Here is a 23119-nt window from a genome sequence, read left to right on the forward strand (position 1 = left end):
TCCTAGCACGTTACCCTAAATGGTCTGAGAGCAAGCTCTTTGTTCTCATCAGGGTTGGGGGAAACTTAGTCCTTCACTGCCCCCTGCCTCAGCAGTTTGATGTTTTGTAACAACGGTGCTGTGACCTCCATGAAATCAGTGACTGAATGTGAGCACATCATTTACCAAGGCTGAGTGCAAATCAAATGTACCAGTGAGATTGGCTATTTTAGCGTAGATATACCTTTGCACAGAGCTCCATGGTCACTAATTTTGCTGTTAAACACATGCATGGTATCTGCTGCACACTGGTACAAGAGATGGCGGTTTTGTACGTAGCAACAATGTCCCATATGCGTATGGGTTCATGCACGCTCGGTGCAAGCAATGCTGTGTACATGACCAATGGCTGTTGAAGTGGACAGCCTTTACATATGCACCAAGTCAATCTCCACCGTCTCCCCTTTACCAATAAGGGGGTATTTCTCCCCTGAGAGAATTCTGATTTATAGTCTCTGCCTCTTCACACAGATGTTTGCAGTTTTCCCCAGGCCACCGGCCCGTGCCTGGGCTACTTTGCCATGTGGTACTACGACACTGAAGAGCAGGCCTGCCGGCGGTTCATCTACGGTGGTTGCCAAGGCAACGGCAACCGCTTTGAAAGCCGAGCGGAATGTGAGCAGTCCTGCGTGGTCCAAGGTACTGAAAACTTTAATCAACTCCGTTCTTTTGGCTTTGATCTTATACTGGGACTTAAGAACCGGAATGATAAGGTAACTTAAACCCGTAACATCAGTCTGAGGTGGCCCAACATTGTTAAAATGATCAATGTGGTGGGGATCCCTTTGTAAGCAGGAATAGCGCTTTGCCATTGATCAAGTTATCTTGTAAATTGACCCATGAACTGATGACGATGTACGTTGTTGTTTACATGTGCACTTTCCTGTGAAGCGGTTTGGGAATAACAGTCCACTGAGCTCTGCAGGAAAGCACATACATATTAACAAAGTATGGTATCAACAGTACAGAGGTCTGTTGATTCCTTGGTTCAATCTGTTAGTTCGTGCCTACCAAGTACCAAGGCAGTTAGCCGATCTTGCTTCATTAGAATTGGATGATTTTTGTAACAGCCCATAGACTAGGTCTCAAGCATAAAATGACATTCTACTTTGCTCAGCACTCAACCGTTTGTGACGTGAATTGACACCTGGGTAGAATTGCAGAGGGAATCATTTGAGTGAGTTCTGTCTGCTGTCACTCACTAGACAAATAATTTTCAGTGACTTCACTACCAGTTTTGTCATGTCGTATGCATCTCCACCTCTCAATCCATGGCACACCACAGTAACCACAACCTCCGAGCCCGTCTCCCTCTGCCTGGTGACCAGACAGAACGCCCAGTCCCAGAACGTGATTGGCAACTTCATCCCGCAGTGCACGGAAGAGGGCCTCTTTGTCCGGAGGCAGTGCCATGGCAGCACCGGCTATTGCTGGTGCGTGGACGAGATGACCGGGGAGGAGATTGTGACCAGGGTGCCCAAGGACCCGAGGGCCCGGCCAGATTGCGACGGTGAGGGTTTTTTCCCACTTTCATCAGTTCCCATATTGCTATCTTGTCCGAGAATGGTATGTCTGAAAATTCTATTGGAGCTAATAAAAAGCTTATGACTATTACATTTGCCCATTTTAAAGTGTTTGGGAGTCCATCGCTGGTACCTGCAAGTCCACCACAAGTCATTCCATCTTAAGCCAAGTCACAGGGTGTTGGAATGAGCTGCGATAAAAGCATTCTGCTGTTAACATTCACCTTGCTACTTATGACTGGTCTTGGAAAGAACTTGTGATGAACTTGACTTCAGCCCAGGCTTTTCAGATGGAACTCTTCTCATTTTAGAATCAAGGCATCATACCTGTCAGTCATTGATAGCCAAATCAGACACAGTAACATCCAGTCACCAGTGCACATCTGTTCCCCCATTGGGCCTGTGAATGACCAGAAGAGGGTCCCCTGGTCACATAGACTTGCCCTAGTGACCTCACTGCGTGTCAGTAGACTTGGCCACAAATGCACATCAACTTTTAGAAATTAGTATGGCTAATTTTAACAAAAGAACGATTGTTTGATACTTTTCCCAACTTAGTCTACTACCGGAATGACACAGTCCGGATTGGTGAGCCCAGTAATACCACCCAGCCGACGGACAGGGTGACGCTGAGCCCCAGCCACCCGTTGGGTGATGAAGGCTGTGCTACGTCCACCTTTGGCTGCTGTCCAGATGGCGTCACCCAGGCCAGCAGGGAAGACCATCTTGGCTGTCCAGGTGAGCTTCTCTAGCCTTGGTCATGTATCACCAGGTCACGTCTGCTTTTATACTGTCCCATCGACACTCATGGGTGTCACAAGGGAATGGGGCACTTGACCCCCGGGGGTCAAGAGGGGATGAAAACCCCTAGTTTACTTGCTTCAAAAAAACATAGAAATTGACCACCTTCCCTCTGTTAATGGTTTGTTGCTGATGAGCGCTTTGAGCCCCCCCCCTGTAATCCTGGCGACGCCCATGGCAACACTAACAGCTGGCATCATGGAACAATTAAGATGAACCATGTTGACCATTAGAGTACAGTATGATGTTAAGATCTTACTCTCCACTTTGTCCACAGTTTGAAAACTCAAAAAACATCAGGAACTGGTTCCAGTAATTATACCGTTTTTAATTTCTGATATTTCAAATTTGATATTTAAAGACATTGGTTTTAACTTGCAGTTAAGAATAATACCCTCAGGTCAACTCCAGTTGACAGGGAACGTGTATGTATTAGCCACAACAGTTCAGCTTTATAGTATCCAGTCATCACAGTAATGTTTAAAAGATCTGCTGGTTGCAGCAAAACTAACAGCTTCTTTAGTAAGTGAAGTTTAATTGCGGGGGAGCCCCAAAACTCCACCATTCACTTCAGCTTCTTGAGGTAAAGTGTGCACTTTTGTGACGCAAAGGCCTAGAGAGCTACCACTGGTCAACTACAGGGTTTGTAGGGGCTACCTGGTGCGAGCAACAAGATTGATGTCAGAGCTGCTCAAATAACATGAGTTAGCTCAGGTCAAGGTGTGAAGCATGTTGAACAGACGCAAATTTTAGCAGCAGAAGGTGACGCACTTCTCTCATAACCAATACTCCACATGTAGGCATCACCCCAGCAATGGTGGAAGTGGCCCCCTCAGACTCCACGGTGGTATTGGGCGGCACCCTGACAATAGCCTGCCGCGCCCAGGGCAGCCCCACCCCGACTGTCACCTGGCATCGCGAGGACGCGAATGTGGAGGATGGCAGGGACAGCAGAATCAGTGTGAGCGAGGACGGCACGTTGGTCATCGAGGACGTGGTGGAGGCAGATTCTGGCCTGTACGTCTGCAGGGCCTCCAATGGCGTCGGGCAGGCCGCTAAAGTTGCTGTGGACGTCAATGTTTTCAGTGAGTATATTTGGTCTGCACATGAACACATGTGGGCAGTATATATGGCTCACGAAACCGCAGAGCCTAGCAGCGCTGCTCAAATGCCGAAGGGGTTGGTCTATACAAATCTTTCTCATGCTGCCTGTTGTTCTTGTGGATGGCCTGAGTTTGCAGAAATAGCATTCTTAGTTGCTGCAACAAAATGTATGTTTGTCCCATTAATTCCTACAGAGGAGACAATCATTCAATATTGTTGTAGCATGTATTATTTGATTTTTTTGGTAGCTGCATGAGAATTTCTTAGTACTCCTGGAGTATTTTGTTGCTTTTGTATTGATGACTAGCTATAGTTTACCGGCCACTGATCGGCCGAGAAAAAAGCCAGCTGTGATAGAAAGACAGAGGTCTGTACAAAGCCAAAGAGTATGGACAATAAATACTGCATGCTTTTATGATACGCTTCAAAATCACTGAGAAACTTGACTCTGTCGTATGGTAAAAGAAAAAAAGGTAAAGGTTAGTACAAAACGTCAGGTCAGTATCTGATACTTGGTTACCCCAATGGAATGGGTTTCTTCAGGCCTGAAGAGCTTTTCTTAGCTGTGAGCATCCTTGATCTGAGGAGTTTCTCACAATCCAGCTCGAAACCTCAAGATTTGAGGCCTTAGCTTCATTAATTTTGGCCCCTGACTTGTATTCCAACAGTCGGTGCTTGCTAGTTGATATTTACGCCCAAAGGCAAGGCTACAGAACAAACTAAATTTAACAAGTCAACTAGAGCTGAGAAAGTAACTTTGGGACTCTATCCTTTGATAGCGCCGGTGCAAATTCCTGAGACTAGCCAGCTCTCGGTGCGGGCCAAGGAGGGAGACGTGGTGGAGCTCCACTGCCGGGCTACAGGGAACCCCAAGCCAGTAGTGACCTGGGAGCGAGGTGTGGTCTTCCTGCCTGACAACGACCCCCGCATGTCACAGCTGGAAGACGACACACTGCGCATTGAGAATGTGGAGCTGGGTGACTCGGGCAACTACGTTTGCACGGGACGCAACATGTTCGGCACAGTGCAAAAGAAGACCATCACGCTGACTGTCGAAGGTAAACCTACAGTGTTACTTCTGTATTTTCAATTTGAGTTTTGCCGTTCACAGATCATGTGTGACCCGCTCTGCAAAAAAGGGTAATTTTTACGTAATAGCCTGTTCTATTTGGAGAAGGCAAAATTTCTTCAAAAATGTGATTTTGTGTTTTTTCCTTTAATAGCTTCTATAATATTTGTATTTTCAGAATTTGTGACTACAAACATTGATACTGATAAATTGATCATTCAGTAAGAAATCCTATAAAGCATTGTGTTTCCAAGGGCAACACTTTATGAGCTTTTTCTCGAAAAGTGCTTTTATTGAATCCGAAAATGTGGATGTACAAATGTCTAGATATCTCCGGAACGCAGTGCACTACAGGGGGTCATTCATGTATCAAATTGTAGCTTTTGATATACAGAATCCAGCCATATAAAAAACTCATAACCTGAATCTGGCGACTTATTACCCATTTTTCTAGAGCTGGTTTCACATATTTATAGTACCGTATACTCGGTGTTTTATGTGAAACAATTCACAAGCTTACTCAGCTGATACATGAAACCACAATCCAAGAGGCCCCAGTTGCACATTTCCATCATAGCATTTTGGTATCTTACAGCCGAGGTGCACATTGTGAATATTCCCTACGATGTCACGGCCGAGGTAGGGGCCACCGTTAGGCTGGCTTGCGGCAGTACCGGCTCCCCCAAACCCACCACGCGATGGACGGTCAACAACGTGGGCCTGCCTCCCATGGATCGGTTTGAGTTACTGCCCACGGGGGATTTGATCATCAACGGTAGGTTGAAAGGGGGGGTTTGTCGAGGTGTGTTGGGTTTGTTAACCACTTCGGACCGGGGCATTTTTCAACGTTGAGGATGCTGGGCCGGCATGACTATCATTTTTTCCGTTTTCAAAATCCTTCAACAATTCATCATTCCATTTAACGGTTGTTTATAGCCGCACAGAGTAATCTTCAGGCACTACTCTAAGTTGACAGGTGACCTTCATTGACGCCCGAATATTTCAGCCACGCCTGCAGCCTTGTAAACAGAGCCCAGATTGTGCAGTGTTATACAACTGTCTTTTGTTCACGAACCTGGCTCAGTGCACTGGTGACCTCTTTTCAATAGGGGCCAGATAAGCATGCAGCGGTGCTGTGTGGCTCATCGCTGCAGTGGTGGAGCGCTTTTGTCCCCGGTGGTAATCCGCTCGCTCTCAATGCCCCAAAGCCTGGTATACGGTTTCAAAATAACGCTGGATTATCACCACTTTTGAGAGTGAAAAATGCCGGTCATGCCCAGCAGCCTGGTCTTTTGTTCGGAGTACGGTCTTTTGTTACAGGGCCCTGTTTCCTTTGTCCGTGTTCGGATACCCCGGCCACACATATAAACCATACGGCTCCGATTTCGGAGTCCCCGGCTGGTAGTGGTTAACCACTTAGCGCTGGGGAGCCCGGTTTCAGGTACCTTGGGTTTGTACACATAGCCGGGGTACCCGAAATCGGACAAAAGAGCTGGGCCTTGTAAAAGACCGCACTTAAAAGACTGAGCTGCTGGGAATTGCCAACATTTTTTCAGTTGTCAATAGCTGAGGAAATCCGTCTTGTTTTGAAAGATTATACCACTGTTTGTGGCATTCAGCTTGACCGGATTACCAACGGGGACAAAAGCACTCCAGTGATGAGCGATACAATACCGCTGCATGCTAATCTGGCCCGTATTGAAAAGACGTCAGCAGCACACTGTGCTAGTTTCAGGAACAAAAGAAACTTTAATATGTAACCCTCCACAATCTGGGCTCTTTTTACAAGGCGGCAGGCCTGGCTGAAATACTCAGACATCAATAGATGTTGCCTGTCAAATTAGAGTAGCCACCAGACAGTCATTCATGTGGGTGTAAACGTCCAGTAAACAAAGCAATTAATTTGTTTAAGAATTTTGAAAACACAAAATCTTTTAAAACGCCCGTATGTGTGCACGGCTATTTTAACCACTTTCTGCCAGGGATTCCGGTACCGAACACGTATGCTTTATATTCGTGGCTGGGGTCTCCGAACTCGGACAAAGGAAACAGGGCCCTGTAACAAAAGACCGTACTCGGAACAAAAGACCAGGCTGCTGGGCACCACCAACATTTTTTCACTCTCAAAGGTGGAGATAATCCAGCCTTGTTTTGAACCAGTATACCATAGTTTGGGGCATTTAGAGTGAGCGGATTACCCCCGCGGACAAAAGCGCTCTACGCCCGCAGCGATGAGCCACACAGCACGGCTGCATGCTAATCTGGCCCCTATGAAGAAGAGGTCAGCAGTGCACTTTGGCAGGTTCTTGAACAAAAGAAAGTTATATAACAATGCACAATCTCGGCTCTAATTACAAGGCTGCAGGCCTGGCTGAAATACTCGGCCGTCAATAGATTTTGTCTGTCAGGCTAGAGGGGCCACCAGACAGTCCTTTGTTTGGGTGTAAGTGCCCAGTAAACAAAGATGGGAATTTTTAAAGAATTTTGAAAACAGAAAAAAATGATAAATATCCCTCCCCAGCATCATCAACATTGATAACTGCCACCGGCAGCAAGTGGTTAAGCCATCCAGTACACCACTGGACAGTATTAAGGAAATAGTGACCCCAAAACGGATGCACTTTGTCCAAAAACTTCATGTACGCTGATATTTTATCATGGTATGTTTTTTAATGATGCTGTGTAACATGTTGGGCAGTATTTCAGTTTGGAAGAAATAATGGCAGTATGTATCCAGCGTTTTAGGGATCAACAATGCAATTGAAACTGTTTTCGCTTTAGTGTTTCCCCTAAAGGCCTCTCCGCATCGACTCCTGAGTGTGCCTCTGCGCGGTGTTCAATATTGCAAGGAGACTGATTTAGGGATGAGTCTTGTATAAGATTGAAATGAATTCCTTTCCAGGAGAATAGTAGATCTTACTTTTGTGGGCCTTTCTCTGCTTGGTATTTCAGGTTTAAGAAGCACTGATGGAGGTACCTACACGTGCACTGCGGCCAATGGTATCTCCAGCGAGAGCGCTAGTGCTACAGTCACTGTTCAAGGTCAGTTATGTCTGTCTTTGAAAACTGTCTTTTGTTTGAAACATTTGAGTTTGATTTGAACAAATCTACTTTAGAAAACTGATAGAGATGGCTTCATTTTGTTCATTTTTGGGCCCTGCATGGCCTCTTCATTCTTCGTTTCTTTTTATTTGGCACGATACGCATTTCTTTGCCATTTCACTTAACGTCAAAGTGGTGTATATACAACATGGGGGGTAGTGTTTCAGTGTCATTCGGATTCTAATTGGTCCCTGTGTTTCTTGTTTGATGTTCTCATGTTCTTTGTTTTTTTACTTTCTTGCGTAGTTAAAAGCGATTCAGTTGTTTGGGTTCCTTTTTTTTTCATTTAGTTTGGCCAAGAAATTGGTATTAATGGGTGAAATGGTCAATTTCGGGGCATCTTGAAGTGTACCGTTCATCCATTGATAGACAAGTAACAGAAGAAAAGTGACTGCAGCCTTTGGAATGTTCTCTTGGTACCACCCCAATCGAACTCTTCAGCTTGTGTCCTGGAAATCTTTGATATTGTCGGTGTCTTGATTGAAACTGAAGAAATCACTGAGTACCGCATCAAAGGAGTGTTAGTTTCAAGTTCAGTACTTGACATGTGGACCAAATGGTCGAGGGGTTACAACTCCTGATCCTGGAGTCTATGGTTCCAATCCAGCGGTGGGACATTTGGGCAAGTCATTTTTATCGCTCCTGGAGTCTATGGTTCCAATCCAGCGGTGGGACATTTGGGCAAGTCATTTTTAGCGCTCCTGGAGTCTATGGTTCCAATCCAGCGGTGGGACATTTGGGCAAGTCATTTTTATCGCTCCTGGAGTCTATGGTTCCAATCCAGCGGTGGGACATTTGGGCAAGTCATTTTTATCGCTCCTGGAGTCTATGGTTCCAATCCAGCGGTGGGACATTTGGGCAAGTCATTTTTATCGCTCCTGGAGTCTATGGTTCCAATCCAGCGGTGGGACATTTGGGCAAGTCATTTTTATCGCTCCTGGAGTCTATGGTTCCAATCCAGCGGTGGGACATTTGGGCAAGTCATTTTTATCGCTCCTGGAGTCTATGGTTCCAATCCAGCGGTGGGACATTTGGGCAAGTCATTTTTATCGCTCCTGGAGTCTATGGTTCCAATCCAGCGGTGGGATATTTGGGCAGGTCATTTTATCGCTGCTTACCTTTCTCCACCCAGGTGTATACATGGGTACCCGTGAGGGCAGAGAAGATGATTGTGGTTGATGAGTATGGTTGTGAAACAGCTGTGCCGATCTTCTTACTTCCCATGAAGCTGAGATGATTTATAGGAATGCTTTTGGGCCTATTGATCCGGAATAATAATGATTTAAATAATTTTCTTCATCATTACTAAAAACTGTTATTTTATTTGACCTTCCATCTAGGTGCGGCTGTTGATCCCAACTGCCAAGATAACGTCCGCTACGCCAACTGCCGCGTAGTTCTACGTGCTAACTTCTGCCATCGGAAGCCCTACGACACCTACTGCTGCGCCACGTGCAAGGACAGCCAGGTCAGAGGTCGACGCCGACGACGATAAATGTGCCTTAGGAGTAGTCTGAATCTATCTCGTCATGGATTGCATTCAGCTACTTGATTGAAAACTGCCTGTGTAATTCTACGGGAATCTGGAAGACATGCTTGTGTTTTCGGAAATTTTAGAACCTTCTCTGACTTTTTAAAACATGATTTTTATGAGTAGGCCTATCTTTTTATGTCTTGATAGTGACCATGTCACAAGCCCTGTGCAGTGTTTTTATACTAATATATACTTTTTGAGGCATGTTAATTCAAGTAATATGTTGACCATGTATCTTGTCTTTGAGAGGAACAGGCTGATTTGGGCGACACTTTTTTATTTGATCTGCAAAGCTTGTAAATGATTTCCTAAGGTTGTATCAATCACGGTTGTATCAAACTCTTCGAGTATGTTGAGAAAACAGCGAAGAAAAACAAACTGAAATTCGGCATTTCTTAAGAAATGTACCTCAGTTCTCAAATGGTGCTGCTTAACTTTTTAAAATGAGATTTCAGAGAGTTGCAATTTATGTGTTCCTTAGTACCTTTATCGTACAGTACATGTACAGTCACTTTTATCCCTTGAAAAACCCAGATGTAAGGTTGACAAGACAGCGTTTATATCTAGATTTGAACACGTCTATCAAATGTTGCTTCATCATAGTTTTTCATGCCACAGAAATTTTGTTTTTGCCCACAAAAATACTTCCAAGTGCGGACAGGTGGGAAGTGCGTAGAGGTTGAATTGTAGGACATGTTCTTGCACTGTGCATTGATGCACCCCTTTAGCTTTAACTGGCCACAGGTCTTTCTCTGAACAGGGTAATACCATGTATATGTTATTTGCAGTCCCTTTCCTCATTTCTATTCGGCCCAAAGTTACTGTTCCACACTGCCCCCCTTTTAATGTCTTTCTCATATGCTTTTTTTTTAACTGTGACATTTCATATGGTTTTGTCAATCTCTTCTTTCATTGTCCATTTTGAGCAGTTTGAAGCTAGTAGTATTTTGTCCCATTTCCAGATATTTGTCTTTCATTCCAAGCAGCATTTTTGGTTCACACTTCATTAGTTTACTGCTCTTTTTTTGAATTTCTGATGAGAAAAAGTATTGTAGTATTTTATGAAAACTGAGTCTTTTTCAGTATTAAATTGGCCTTTATTAGCTGACTTTGTGATCATCCTAAGTCTGCTTCAGTAAGATTGATCCAATGTACATTGTTGTTTTTTTTTTCTAATGGGCAACCATCTGGTGCTCTAACCTGCCACCGTGGGATGTTCATTCATGTGAGAAAATAGATGTCATTATAGTGGTTTTCAATGATACAGACATGGCTTCACACTTGCAGGGTACTAGTACTGTAGGTGTTGCTGCAAGGTATAGTGAATCCGGCGACCACGGTGTTGTCCTGTGCAGTGGCCCCCACCAATGGTGGTATTCATTGTGATATCTGTTGTATGGAGTCACTGTTCCACTATCGCCCTATACAAAACCCAGATCAGTGCTGTCTGCCATGAAAAGGGGCCGTCAGGCATGTTCAGTGAGACAAGTTGTCTTCGTGGTCGGGTATCCCGTCTTATTTTAGTCAAGATGCAACAAAATAGATACGCTGAAATTTCAACCCAGCCTCCAGTAAGACTGCTTGCACCAGTACACAGAATGTGTCACAGTTCAGTTTTGCTGTCTCTGAAGATATTGCTGTCTGACTTTCACAATGACTAGTTCTTGTTTTGCTGTAGACCCGTTTGACAAAATGAGTTTTATGTATGCCCAATTAAAACACCTAAGGCCCATTAGTCCATTTTGAGGAAACATGTTTACTATCTTAAATTCAAAAGCAGTCTTGGGATTCTTTGTGATCGCACGGAATTTATTAGCCTCTGTTTCATAATATAAATAGGAATTATTTTTTAAACAATTTTATTTGCCTGTGTGTACACAGCTGTTACGAAAGGCACAGAATTACACAGACTTTGTACGTGTAGATCGTGTACATCATTAAAAGACGTTGCGATGTTATACTCGTAGTTAATGACACTGGTTATATTTAGCACATTTCAGTAGTTACCGGGTAGGACACCTGTACGTTTGTTTGACTGTAATCTGTACGAGGACGATTGAAACTTAACTTATTTTTTACAGTAAATGTATTCTGCTGCAAATGGTGTGAGTTATGTTTACTGCCAATGATTGCAATGGTGCTAGTTTGCTTTTCTGTAAGCTGAAAGTAGAAGTCGCTACCTCCCGGTGTATTGATACCAGGATTGCGATTGTAGATAAGAAAAAGAAAGAGCATTTGAACTGAAAGGCATTTGAAGTATGTCACAGTGCAAGGCCGGTTTTTATGCATTCATTCGGGGAAACAAAGCATCAGGGAAATTCCAACTGTACATTTATCGCCAATAAAACACAGCCACTGATATTTTAAAATCACATCTTTTTGCCCATGTCTGTACAGTACATTCTTTTAGTGCGATTGAATGGTTCTCAATTTCATATTCACATTTTCACAGCGATTCCAAAGCGCGGCGCTTTTCAGTGAAATAGCGAACGCCGAAGGTGCTCGGGTACGATGTAGAAAAAGCAACTTGCTAGGAAAGTTTCCTAGGTAGTTGCTTAGTTGCTTGGGGCGGTGTCCTATAATGTAACATAAAAACCAGCTGGACTATCATGCACATTCTCTTTTGAACGCCGCAATTTACAAGAAAATCTCTCTCGCTGATCATACTACGAGGGGTTCCCACGCTACTTCTCGCCCATACACCTAGGGGCCCCATCTGCAAGTTGTTCATGCATCTTCAATTCACTCGCGAAATAACCTATTTTAGCATGTTCAGTCAGTCTTTAAACCGATCGCCACTTCAAGATGCAACATTCGATGTGAACAAATGCTGCCGGCGCACGATTGCAAAAACGTGGACCGTGCCACGTGGGCCAGAATGTTGATAATCAGCTCCCGGCTTTTTCGGCTTGGTAGAATCATGACGACAATCTGTTGTGTTTTTTTCTTCGGAAAAACTCAACAGGTGGGAAATAGCCACGTGTCATTTTGAATATCGCGTGACCAAACCGCACCAGCGAATTCCAGATAATGTCGGCATTTACGTCACATCTCCCATTTTATCAATGGAAAAGCCGGATAATTTTAGCTTAGCAAACAATTGCCCCCGCTTGATGACATCCGGCTTTGATTCCCAACCAGCCGTTTGTAGCTATCTATAGCTCCCCTGGGACCAATAGCATATGGGGTGTTTTAACGAGCCTGTTGCCATTAAAAAAATAACAGCAGTAATAATTAAAATGTTTTTCTTTCTATCGGGAGATGTTGGTAACCCGTGAAAATAACCCCTTGCCTTAGATTAATTATTTCTCCTTGGTTAAAGAGTTTACAATTGCAACGATTTCGTGCCTCGTTTTCGAAGAGCAGCCTCCATTTTGCTCGGTCCAATCAGACAGGAAGTGTTTTATTCCTCCATGTTTAACATTAACTTCATTTTGGCAATAAACGCCAATTATTGTGGTACTTTCCGAGAAACGACAACATCACCGCGATTTACATGTCTGCTTGATGTTACCATTTACAAACAACATTTTCATGCACAGTGTTACGCACACTAATGAAAGTAGCTCAGATAGCACTCGAGCAATCAAAGACAGAAAATTCTCTTCGTCAAACTGAACAGGATGTGAAATGAGTATGCATGATAGTCAAGTATATTCGAGTGTTCCCAAAATGGAACGTCATAAGATGGTGTACGCGTGATTGGAGCAGTGCTGTGGTTGTTTTCCAACATTAGTGTAGACTGTAAACAGCTGGCAGCTCTGCATTCTATGCATTAGAGCCACATTGGTAATGTACGTGCACACTGACGGTGTCTGTTTGCCATCTGACAGCACGATGCGGAAATCCAAAAGGTATTTATCGCCCACACCATCCGTTGACCGTGAACAATCTTACGGCGCTGTTCGTCAGCAGTAGATAGCAACGTGTACTGATGAATGCGCCGTGGCCGCTGTTTGTCCTCTCGCCGTTTGCGTCATTGCTAGCTGTGTGACGTCAGCTCGATGACATTAGTTATTCATTAGACAGACTCTCGTACACAGTACACATTGCGCATGATACATGTCAGCTCCGCCGCTGCAAAGGTAACTGCGCTGGCCAAAATAAGTGTGCTAATTTCTCGAGAAAAGGGAGCTTGTATTGATCGAGAGAAGTTGAAATACCGATTGAAGAACTGACTGGATACGCGGATTTCATGTAGATGGCTCCATGTCGGCGGGGTATTCCGACATAGTGCACGTGACGGACATGTAGTATGGTGGTATGCTGCCTCTGACTCCACAGCCCTCGCCTTGTGCATGTCTTGAAGTGCCTTCCTCGGGTGACCATGGCCGAGACAAGGAGGATCGAGATGCCCTCGCCCAGGAGGGCTCACTTGCCACCGATGGGTGCTCGGACCAAGGCCACACGAACACCGATCACGTAGTAGATGTGGCGTCCGAGTGTATGGGCGATGCCACGACGATAGGTGATGCTGCCCACCACTGCGACCATCTCGAGTCTCACCAGAGGGGCACGGGCACACGCATATCCGCGCCAGGTCGTTTCGAGGGAGACCGCGACCCGTGTTACTTCGAGAGACTACCTGTGGAAGTCACCACCAGGATCTTTGGCTTTCTGCGCCCCATCGAAGACGCTCTCCCCCTGCTGGCCAGGGTCAATCGGAGGTGGAGGAAAATTCTCCTGAATACGCCAAAACTGTGGCGGGAGATCCATGTCAGGTCTGACGATTACTCACCGTTGCATTACACCGTCTTGTCAATCATCTTCCGCGTGTACGGGGCCCACGTGCGCGAACTCACGTGGCAGACGGGGTCCCGCGTCTACGAGTCTCTCTTCTGTCTCATACCCAAGCTGACATCCCTTACTGTCCTCCGATTGCCCATCTTGTGGAACAAATGGGTCGTGGACCAGCTAGCACCGCTCACCAGACTCGAGGAGCTGCAGATCAACGGCGGCTTCGGGCTGACCGACTCCGACCTAGCCCGCATCGCAGGCAACTTCCCTGGTCTGAGGCGGGTGGTCCTCAGTTCCTGCTGGGCGGTCACGGCCAAGGGGGTAGAGGGCTTCCTGGAGTCGTTGCCGCAGCTGGCAGAGTGCAAGCTCAAGATCAACGAGGGGCTGCCGCTGTGCGACATGAGGAGCGACTTCGCAATGCTCCAGGGCAGCATGGTGACGCGGAGTGTCGGCAACGCCTCGCGGGCCAGCACCATCACCGTCCTTAGCTTGAACTTCGTGCCGGTGGAGATGGAGGAAGTCTGGGGGGTGGTCAACTGCTTGCCTCGGCTCAAGAAGCTTTCGATCAGCAACTGTGAGGTAATTTCATGTTGAATCGTTAAATTAATTGTTGTTTGACACTGATTTCGAGGGATGGGCTGGGCCCCTCCCCCAGAGAGCACCAAGATAATACTTTCAAGACGGTTTAAAAGATCTTTCGCGAACATATTCAACATCTTCCTTTATTCAGATCCTTCGTTTAACAAAATGGCATTGATTATCAACAACGTTTCATTTTAATGTTACAATCTTCTAAGCATACCCACAAGTTTGATTTAAATCATATTTGAAAATTCACTCTTCGACAACATAAACAAAACATAGCTATAGAACACATGCTTATAAGTACTGTACATGTACGTTTACCTGTTCGCACATTGCGTAACTTTGAATTTCCCTCCGAATGGTCAATAGAGGGCAGTACATTGTTCTATTAATTATTCTGAATACTGGCCCCAAAGTTCGCCCCGCGTTTGGACATGTGAATGTATTATTTTGTGACGCAGTCACCAAATGTTATTTTTTCAGCGAGTCCAAAATTTAGTTGCATCTGAAAAGTCATTTCCGATATTTTTTTGAGATGCTTGAATTGAAAATTAGTGGAAATTGTGTAAGGTGTGAAACAATTTCTCTGATATCGAGTTAGAATAAATTCATGGACAATAATTCTGAAACATCGAGTAAAGCTGAGATGAATATGCACACCCCGAATCTTCACTCGATTGCGTAATATTTTTTTTAACTAGTTAAGATCGTAGTTTGCGTTAGCAAGTGCTTGAAAAATGCACATTCCGCCCACATTCCACACTTAGTGTATGTATATCTCCGTACCGTGAATCCTATCCCATCTCAGGTTTGAAACTGATTTTCCAACAGCCTCAGGGCGTCGTAATCATTTTAAATGAGCATTTTCCTTCGGCTTTTCTTTTTCTTTTTTCATTCCTTTCTAAACGAAACGATCCATTTTCAGTCTAGCGAGCAAGGACCTCAGTGGCGCTTTTAGCTTTCTTACTTATCATTATTAATCCACTCTTTTTTTCCGGAAGCTACGACATACCCGTCTCCCAACTCATCACTGGCCGCAGCGCAGAAACACTGGATGGCAGCGGCCAATGGCCCAACAAGGCCAGGGCCCGGCACGATCTTAGCCGCACCGTCACAACAAGATACTCTGTAGTTTGTTTTTTATTATTTTGTGGACACGATCTTTTATTAGTGCTTCACGATGCGAGAGAGCTTCCCCGCTTGCTCCGCCACTAGCACTTGGCTGCATCACGGCACTGTGACTGCGCTACATGCAAACGTGTCAGAATGCAGCGTAGCTGTCGTGGGGGCTGAGGTTTATTCCGTCAAGTTCTCTGGGTTGCCATGGGAACCCTCAAATCTACATTGTAATGAAATTGTTCTCGCCGTCTGCCTCGCGCCGCTACAGAAATGCTAATAAGAGCGAACCAGCTGACAGTCTAGAAATTAAAAAAAAAATCAAATAAGCTGCAGTGGACGTACAGATATACACCGCGGGGGGGGCTGTAATAATTTAGAACGATGCTGGGCAAAGTTTGTCTCCTTAGTTACTGCAGCTGGGTTGTGGGGGGAAATCAGGTGCGGATCTAGATGGAGAGGTTTTGGGGTCAAAGCTGCCCTGACACCAAAATAAAAAAATAAATGAAATAATCATACTAATCAATGAAATGATGACATCTTGGAAGAAATATCGTTTTGTCACCGTGTCAGTAACAATGTAATGCATTACTTTAATATGTGTCCGCCTGTCCGCAACCATTGGACATTACAAAATTTGACCGGCCTGACTCAACCCCCCCGGAAAACTTCCTTGACCTGCCCCTGGAAATTGCCAGAATGTTGTCGGATGGATTGAGGAAGTCATTGCCTGTTTTGAATGCTTTAACCTAAAGCAACAAATTAAGCAAAAAAGGACAAGGAGATATTTTTCTACTTTGAGTGCACACGAAGCTTTCTTCTTACTACCTTGTACAAGTCCATCGTTAAACACCCAAAGGGTTTTTTTTTTCGACCCCGTTGTTTTGTTTTTAACGGGACTATGCTATACAGTTTATTTTACAACAGCCCTTGAAACTACACCTTTCTGTTTCAATTAACATTATTTCTATTATTTTGCTTTGCTTTTTTATCTTAATTTTTTGAGTCTTTCTCTTTTTATGCTAATTCGAATTTCTATATATTCATGAGCAATTCTGTGATGTCCCAAGTCCGGCACTAAACCTCGATGTTGCATTGATTTGTGCACAAAAACGGCTGGAATGGTGTTTTTCATATTTTGCTACTGTAAATTTCTATTTCTTTGACAATTTATTGTTATGTAAGTATATGACAATAAACTAGCGAGCAACCTTTTCGCAGCAGTCGGAGGAGCACATTTGGGGGCTCATACATTTGAATATGAGAACATTGTAAACTAAAGGAGTCTGCCCTGAGTTACATCACAGCAACAGCGCTCTCACTTGTCTGGAAAAGCTTGGACAATTTTACCGTTTAAAAAGGTGCATTTTGTAATACACGTAGCCCCAACAGGATTTCAAACAGTTTTCGTACATCGAAGAAGAGTATAGCCTAAAGACGCACCAAATAGTTGTCTAAGAAAAATTCATTGCATGGATCCTTTAAGTTTTAATTTCTTTTCTCCTCGGGACTTATTTCGCTGTGCTTTAACATCCTGTTAGCACGGAGGAAGACAACCTTGTCACTCCGGAAGAGATGAAATTAATATTCCGTCCAGCCCCCCCCCCCCCAAAAAAAGCCCTTCATTCCCGCGCCTACTCATTCTCCAACAGTCCATGGAGGAGCCGACTGCATGCATGCGCACCCATTGCCGTTCAAGGTACCTCTATACCCATGAGAGGAGCGGACGGGGCACCCCCGCACTGTCCGCCCACCTCGCGGCCGAGAGAGTGTCTGATTTCTCGCGCCTACTAACACTTTCTTGTTGAGATGCCAGTTTCTGAGTCCTCCAAAAACACAGGCCGGTTTGTCATATTCCTCCGGAGAAAACAGAATAATACATGCCGCATAGAACCGTTTGGTATTTGTACCGAGACTGCTTGACATTTCAATGTGAATCAGGCTCTTTCGTTCCATCTGCACGTGTGTGACTACAGATGGAGAAAAAAAATGCTATTCCACCGTGTCTGCTAGACTCAAAGGTCACTTTTGCATTTTTGTTTCCAGAATAATCCAAATTTCAGGGTTGAGAATTAACAAGGGTACACGTATCGAATTAATGTCTCTGTTTCTACAACCAGACGTGTTTCTTAATATAGACGTGTTCCCAACCCACCAACAAAAATGCATCGCCAATTCATTTGAAATGCTGCGAAACGAGTATTGATTTTGCATGAAGAAAATTTTTCTTTAAATTAAGAAATCGTTCTTGGCGGATACATTTAACGGGAAATGCATCTTTATTTATGCGTGCATATCCAAATATTGTGGGTCTGTCAATTTCTTTCCCTGCATGGCACGAACTAAAACAATCTAATTACTGCGCGTGTGAAGAAAGACCGTCCATTTACTTAGTTTTTAAACACTTAAAAATGCGGAGCGCTCGAGTGACCTTTAAACGAGGATGCATCGCGAGAACTCCACAGCGATGTATACTGGGTGTGTTTGGGTTATGCAGCAATGCAATGTACACAAGCTCATCCTACGCATCATCCTTCACCCAACCAACCGTTTATGCTTTTTACGTGCCTTTTTGTCACCTTTCTGTCATCTCAGTCAACGCAGTAAGATGAATTTATCACTGCCTCTGACTGAGCAAAATGGTGCGAAATAATGCAGTGCTCATTATCTTTGGCGGTGAGGAGTTGAATCAGGCGGTGATGGGTGGGGCGGGACCGCATGAGGTGGGGGTGCGACTGTCTCATCACCTCATCCGTTTTCATTTCTCTCCTAGTAGACATCGCATCTTTTGACGTGCTGGCCAAAGCATGCAAACAGCAACAACTCGCGCCATCTTTGATTTAAGGAAACCCATTTTCCCTTTCATGGCAACAGCTATACACTACAAATAATGATAAGAAATACAAACCTACGAAACAAAAGCTCTGTAATGAATTCGCGTGGTGTGATTCTATATATTATGTTCACCTAACAGCGCATTCAGCGCCAATCACAGGATGATTATGAGTGGCAATGAAGAAATGTTGAGTTTCAGATGAAAAAGGAAAACCCTAAATAGATATCCCAGGGAAAACCCAGGGAATGATCGAGGGACCCAAAACCCAATTCACATTTGACAACTTAGGTGGGACGTGCTACGTATTCCGACATGATTCTCCAGTGGTACATGTATTAAACTGTTCGTCCAATTATGATGAAGGTAACAGTTGTAGTGTGAATTTTTTTCTTCTTTTTTTTCCACAGGGACTGCAGGGTGTTCGTCTGCATTCCTCCTCACTGCAGAAGATCTACCTTCTCAACCTGTGGTCTGTTCACTTCGTTAGTATCAACGCGCCTTCGCTTCGGTTTCTACGCGTGGACACCGGTCTCGAATCCAACGAGCATCTGGAAGTGTTCGCAGGGAAGCTACGGACCTTACAGGTGGACGGTAGTGGTGTCTTGCGGACGTTGACCGTCCGCGGCGGCAGGCTGACCACCGCCGAGATCCGTCGCTGCCCGGTCTTGGATCCCCGCAGCTTTCGCAGTTTCTTCCTGGAGAATCCCTTCCTGACGGATCTCCTGCTGGGGTGCGTATGCGGTGACGAGCTGGTCTTGGATCATATCGGCTGCCCTAGCCTGGAGCGGGTCATCCTGCAGGGAGACTTCGCCTGTGGCGGGATGCTCCTCAGATGTCCCAACCTGCGGGTCATCCAGACGGCAGAGGAGATCGAACTGCCGGCCCTACGGCAGGTCATCATCGTGGCAGATCACCTGCTCAAAGTGTCGCTGGTGGGTCTCCCTGGCCTCAGTAATGTCATGGTGCAATGTGACAGCTTAGAACACGTCGAAGCCAACATGTGCAGCGATGATGCCCTGTGTTTGCGCTCCTTCGTCGTCCATGCTACCCGTTATGTTGGCTTCATGCGTCTCTTTGACTGTTCCATTGGTGCTCTGATGCTGAGCACACCGTGTGCTCACACTGTTGTCCTCTACCGATGCCAGATCTCGGACTACTCGCTCAAGATGGCTCTGAGTGCGTGCCCCAACATCGTCCACTTGAGCGTGGAAAAGTGCGACACGCTGACTAGCGTCTGCGTACCGTCTCACGCCTCCTCTCTCAAGTACCTGAACCTGTTCGGTTGCAAGAGCCTGGCAAGAGTCACCATAGACTGTCACGGCGTGGCAGCTGTGAATTTGGGACAATGCCTCAAGACGCGGCTCTTCGTCAGGGGTCTGGAGTATGACCTAGCCATGCATCCACTCAAGTATCCGAAGATCGTCTTGCCTCATCAGTCACTAAGATGGAGCCACGACAGAGTTCCACAGCTTTTCACCATCGCGATGTGAAACACCGAACAGCAGCCGTAGGCTAGAAATCCAGACGAGTATTCACCGCCGGTCAAAAATGCCTTGCTTGCGCCTGAGTCGTGATTGTATCAAGCAAATTTCCTCGTGGCCTATATTCACCGCATAGTTAACATCACCGGACATAAAAAAACTGTTGGCGTTAAAAGCGCCTTAAGAGAATGATTCTCTTATTGTAATTTGGTAATCACTACATGTGTATTGGCCCAATGTCATCTCAATATTAAACTTCGATAAGCTCACTAAAGTATTTCGCCCGATAATCGCTTGGATCTACCAAACAGTTGGCAGCCGCTACTGGACGCATTATGCTGGCATTAAGTACAGACAGAAAGCATATCAGTGGAAGAGGTTGGAAGTCTGAAACATTTATGGGCCTGTTTTGAATAACCTAACAACTCTATCCGGAATTTACGACTAGTGATGCAGAAACTATAATTGAGAGAAAAAAGGTATAGATTGGAAGGCAATTTTAATGAGTGGGGTATACCGTGCTTTAAAGACAAGGTTTGAGGAAGAGAGATTGCAAAAGGGTTTCGACAGGAAGTGGGTGGGGATGGTAGACAAATTGGACTTTACAGCAACAGATTTCATTTGAACATTGAGCTTAAAATTCACTCAAAGTCAAATGAGTTGGGTTATGATTAAAATGCCAAGACGTAGGTTTAACCCATTTTAATGAGAGGTGGTAGATAAATACGCAGAATGAACTGCGAATCCGACATTTTAGGAAAAGTCGGATTTTGACTTTAAGATTTTTGTCCTTTTATTTCAATTTCAATGTCATTTACTTTCCCCAGATTTTTCGGAGGGTGTAGTGCACCCACTGACCCTCGCCTGATCCTCCAAATTCAGGAAAGGAGGCGAGTTTACCACAAGAAAAATCTTAGTTATAACTTAGATGTCAATTCACGGGCAAGAGGGTGAATAATGACGGAAGTCAATTGGAATTGGTTGTGACTTGAACTAAAATACCGCACAACTTGCGATGTGTTGAAAAAAAATCAGCTTGACAATTGCTTTAAATCATTTATAGACAATCAGGTCTTATGGGGCACAGTATACTCAAGCAAAATGAATAAATATGGAATATTTACCAGTGCCATGTAAACCATAATTCGGTTACGGACGAAACGTCTCATCCCATCTGTCATGTCAGAGAGTTATTGTTATACCACTGCTCAAATGTGAAACATTCATTTATTTTTTATATGTAACGTCTCAAAAAAAAAATCCTGAAAAAAGATCAGTACATTTCGATGCCTGAGTAAATCCCGAAAATAATATTTCCGCTTGAATAAATCCCTCGAGTTCACGAATGTCTGTATCAGGTAAAAGAAGAAATGGTGTTTGGCGTTTATCAAGACCCAAGTGGACTGATGGAACTTCAATCCATCCATTTACCTGCGGAATAGAACATTCCATTTTACAATGCAACCGCATCATGATTGGGAACGAATGGTTCGATGTCACATGATCAACAATTCACCAGCTAGATGACTGGGATTTATTGAGGCGATGTATTAACACTATTGAGGCAGTGTGAAACTTGTGTTATGCAAGTCCATAGGTCTATAATTATGGAGAAAAGAGCCACTTTAAGGGGCGTTATACAAATGCGGGGGGATCAATGTTGTATGAGCAAAATTCGTTGCTTTTGTGGACACAAGTTATCATGCTGCCAGTCGTCAATATCAGTCCCAAAAGTGTTGTAAAATATTCACTTTGCACAATATCCGGGTTCGAGGACAGAAGGCTATAGAACAAGACATTTCCCGCCCCTCCCCCTCGAAAGAGGGGGGGGGATGCTCTGACAAACATTTCTCCACCGCTCAGTTCGTGTTTACGGGCCCGGCTACTCCTCAACTCAAACAGCGCGTTATAACATTATTGTTGTGTCTGAAAAAACATTCATCGGATTCAGTGAGCTGTAAACGGGATGGACAAAAATAAATGTAGTGCTGACGCATGAAGGTGTTTTGTGAACGATTGTCGTGTCACTCTTGCGTATTTCTATCTCGCCTCAGGCATCACACAGTCTAAAGTAAACAGCTGACATTTTATTTTTTTGTGGCACAGATTTGCATGAATGGTAACTGATATACTTCATGTGCTTGGAGCATGGTTGTTCCCCCCAGGGACAGTTGTTACTGCTAGACAGGCGTATGGCTTCTCTTCGGTGATAATTTTGATAAAGGGACACATTGCGGGCCTTGTGCGCCAACTTTCCCTCCACTTGTGACTGTTTTTTCCCTGTTTGATGTGGGCATCAGATACGCTCTAGAACATAGATCTGATTGGCCAAATTTTCTATGCTGCGTCCGATCTGCCCCACATATTATCTTCTCACTGTCATTGATCTCCTCTATTATGTAGACGTTGCCTGCTTGCTCAGAAAGATCCGATTTTCTGTATGTTGATCTTACCATTATTACCAGAACGAGGTAGAAGTGTGGGATATTTGTTCTGAGTTCTCACGGAGTCTTGACACTCAGACCTCCCCGAGGAGTTTTGTGGAGTTGCTTTGAGATTGTTCTGAGAAACGTTGTTAACGCTTTCGCGAAGTCCCATCTCGCGCAGGAGAGAACAGTTGGCTTTTGTGTCCTCTTTTCTCTTTCTTTTCCTCGGCATCAAGGATCTCTTGAATTCAAGTTGGCACAATGCTTTTGACATAACTGGGGTATTCCTTGCACGTACGTTATACGTGCAAACCTTTCCATTTCTTTGACAAAGATTCTGTGTTAACCACGTGGTGCAACTCTTGAGGCCTGTCCCCCTCCCATTTATACGTGCACCTTACATAGATTTGGAAAAGAAATGAAAAAAAAGAAGAAGAGTTCTTTAAGATGACCCAAATGATCTAGTATCTCCTTTCCAGAGAATGAATCCCCTTCAACTGTCCCCTTGCGGGCCTGAAAACTTGACCCTTGTTCCATGCTGTGGCTGGCCATGAGCAGTCTGTGGCAACATTATCTAGATCTACAGGTGGGTGCGCGACAGCATGAAACACCACAGAGTGTGGGTTGCAATCCGCCTCGAGCAGAAGCACCTCATCGGTTGAAAAGGGCTGCGTTCGTCGGGAGGGTTAATTTTGTTGGTAGACTGATGCGACTGCAACGCTTGCGATTCATAATTGTTCGTGAACCAGCGATGCGCAGTTCCTAC

At 44.8% G+C, this 23119-nt stretch overlaps 2 protein-coding genes across 2 annotated transcripts in view; both read left to right on the forward strand.

Annotated features, from left to right (window-relative positions):
• LOC110981571 (papilin-like) overlaps positions 1–11544 on the forward strand; it is a 73851-nt gene extending 62307 nt beyond the window's left edge. Inside the window, exons 36-43 of the mRNA XM_087136194.1 lie at positions 511–678; positions 1325–1549; positions 2121–2300; positions 3164–3448; positions 4247–4525; positions 5132–5311; positions 7489–7578; positions 8979–11544. Of these exons, the coding sequence (XP_086992320.1) occupies positions 511–678; positions 1325–1549; positions 2121–2300; positions 3164–3448; positions 4247–4525; positions 5132–5311; positions 7489–7578; positions 8979–9133 (1562 nt within the window). The 3' untranslated portion in view covers positions 9134–11544. The remainder of the gene's footprint in view (positions 1–510; positions 679–1324; positions 1550–2120; positions 2301–3163; positions 3449–4246; positions 4526–5131; positions 5312–7488; positions 7579–8978) is intronic.
• A 1664-nt stretch (positions 11545–13208) lies between these two features.
• LOC110982187 (uncharacterized) lies at positions 13209–21944 on the forward strand. Its single transcript, XM_022240448.2, has 2 exons — positions 13209–14488; positions 18854–21944. Exons 1-2 carry the CDS (start codon positions 13436–13438, stop codon positions 19934–19936), a joined length of 2136 nt encoding a protein of 711 aa, XP_022096140.2. The 5' UTR covers positions 13209–13435; the 3' UTR covers positions 19937–21944.
• Positions 21945–23119: the final 1175 nt, after the last annotated feature.

The sequence above is a fragment of the Acanthaster planci genome, linkage group LG01 (genome assembly GCF_054643075.1).
Source record: "Acanthaster planci isolate LZ-2023a linkage group LG01, COTS_SCS, whole genome shotgun sequence".
Taxonomy (NCBI): domain Eukaryota; kingdom Metazoa; phylum Echinodermata; class Asteroidea; order Valvatida; family Acanthasteridae; genus Acanthaster; species Acanthaster planci.

What these genes read in the sequence shown, in the direction of transcription:
- LOC110982187 (XM_022240448.2), top strand. Translation starts at nt 13,436, where the DNA reads ATGCTGCCTCTGACTCCACAGCCCTCGCCTTGTGCATGTCTTGAAGTG. An exon ending in TTTCGATCAGCAACTGTGAG is followed by an intron (nt 14,489 to 18,853) that starts GTAATTTCATGT and finishes TTTTTTCCACAG; the next exon opens with GGACTGCAGGGTGTTCGTCT.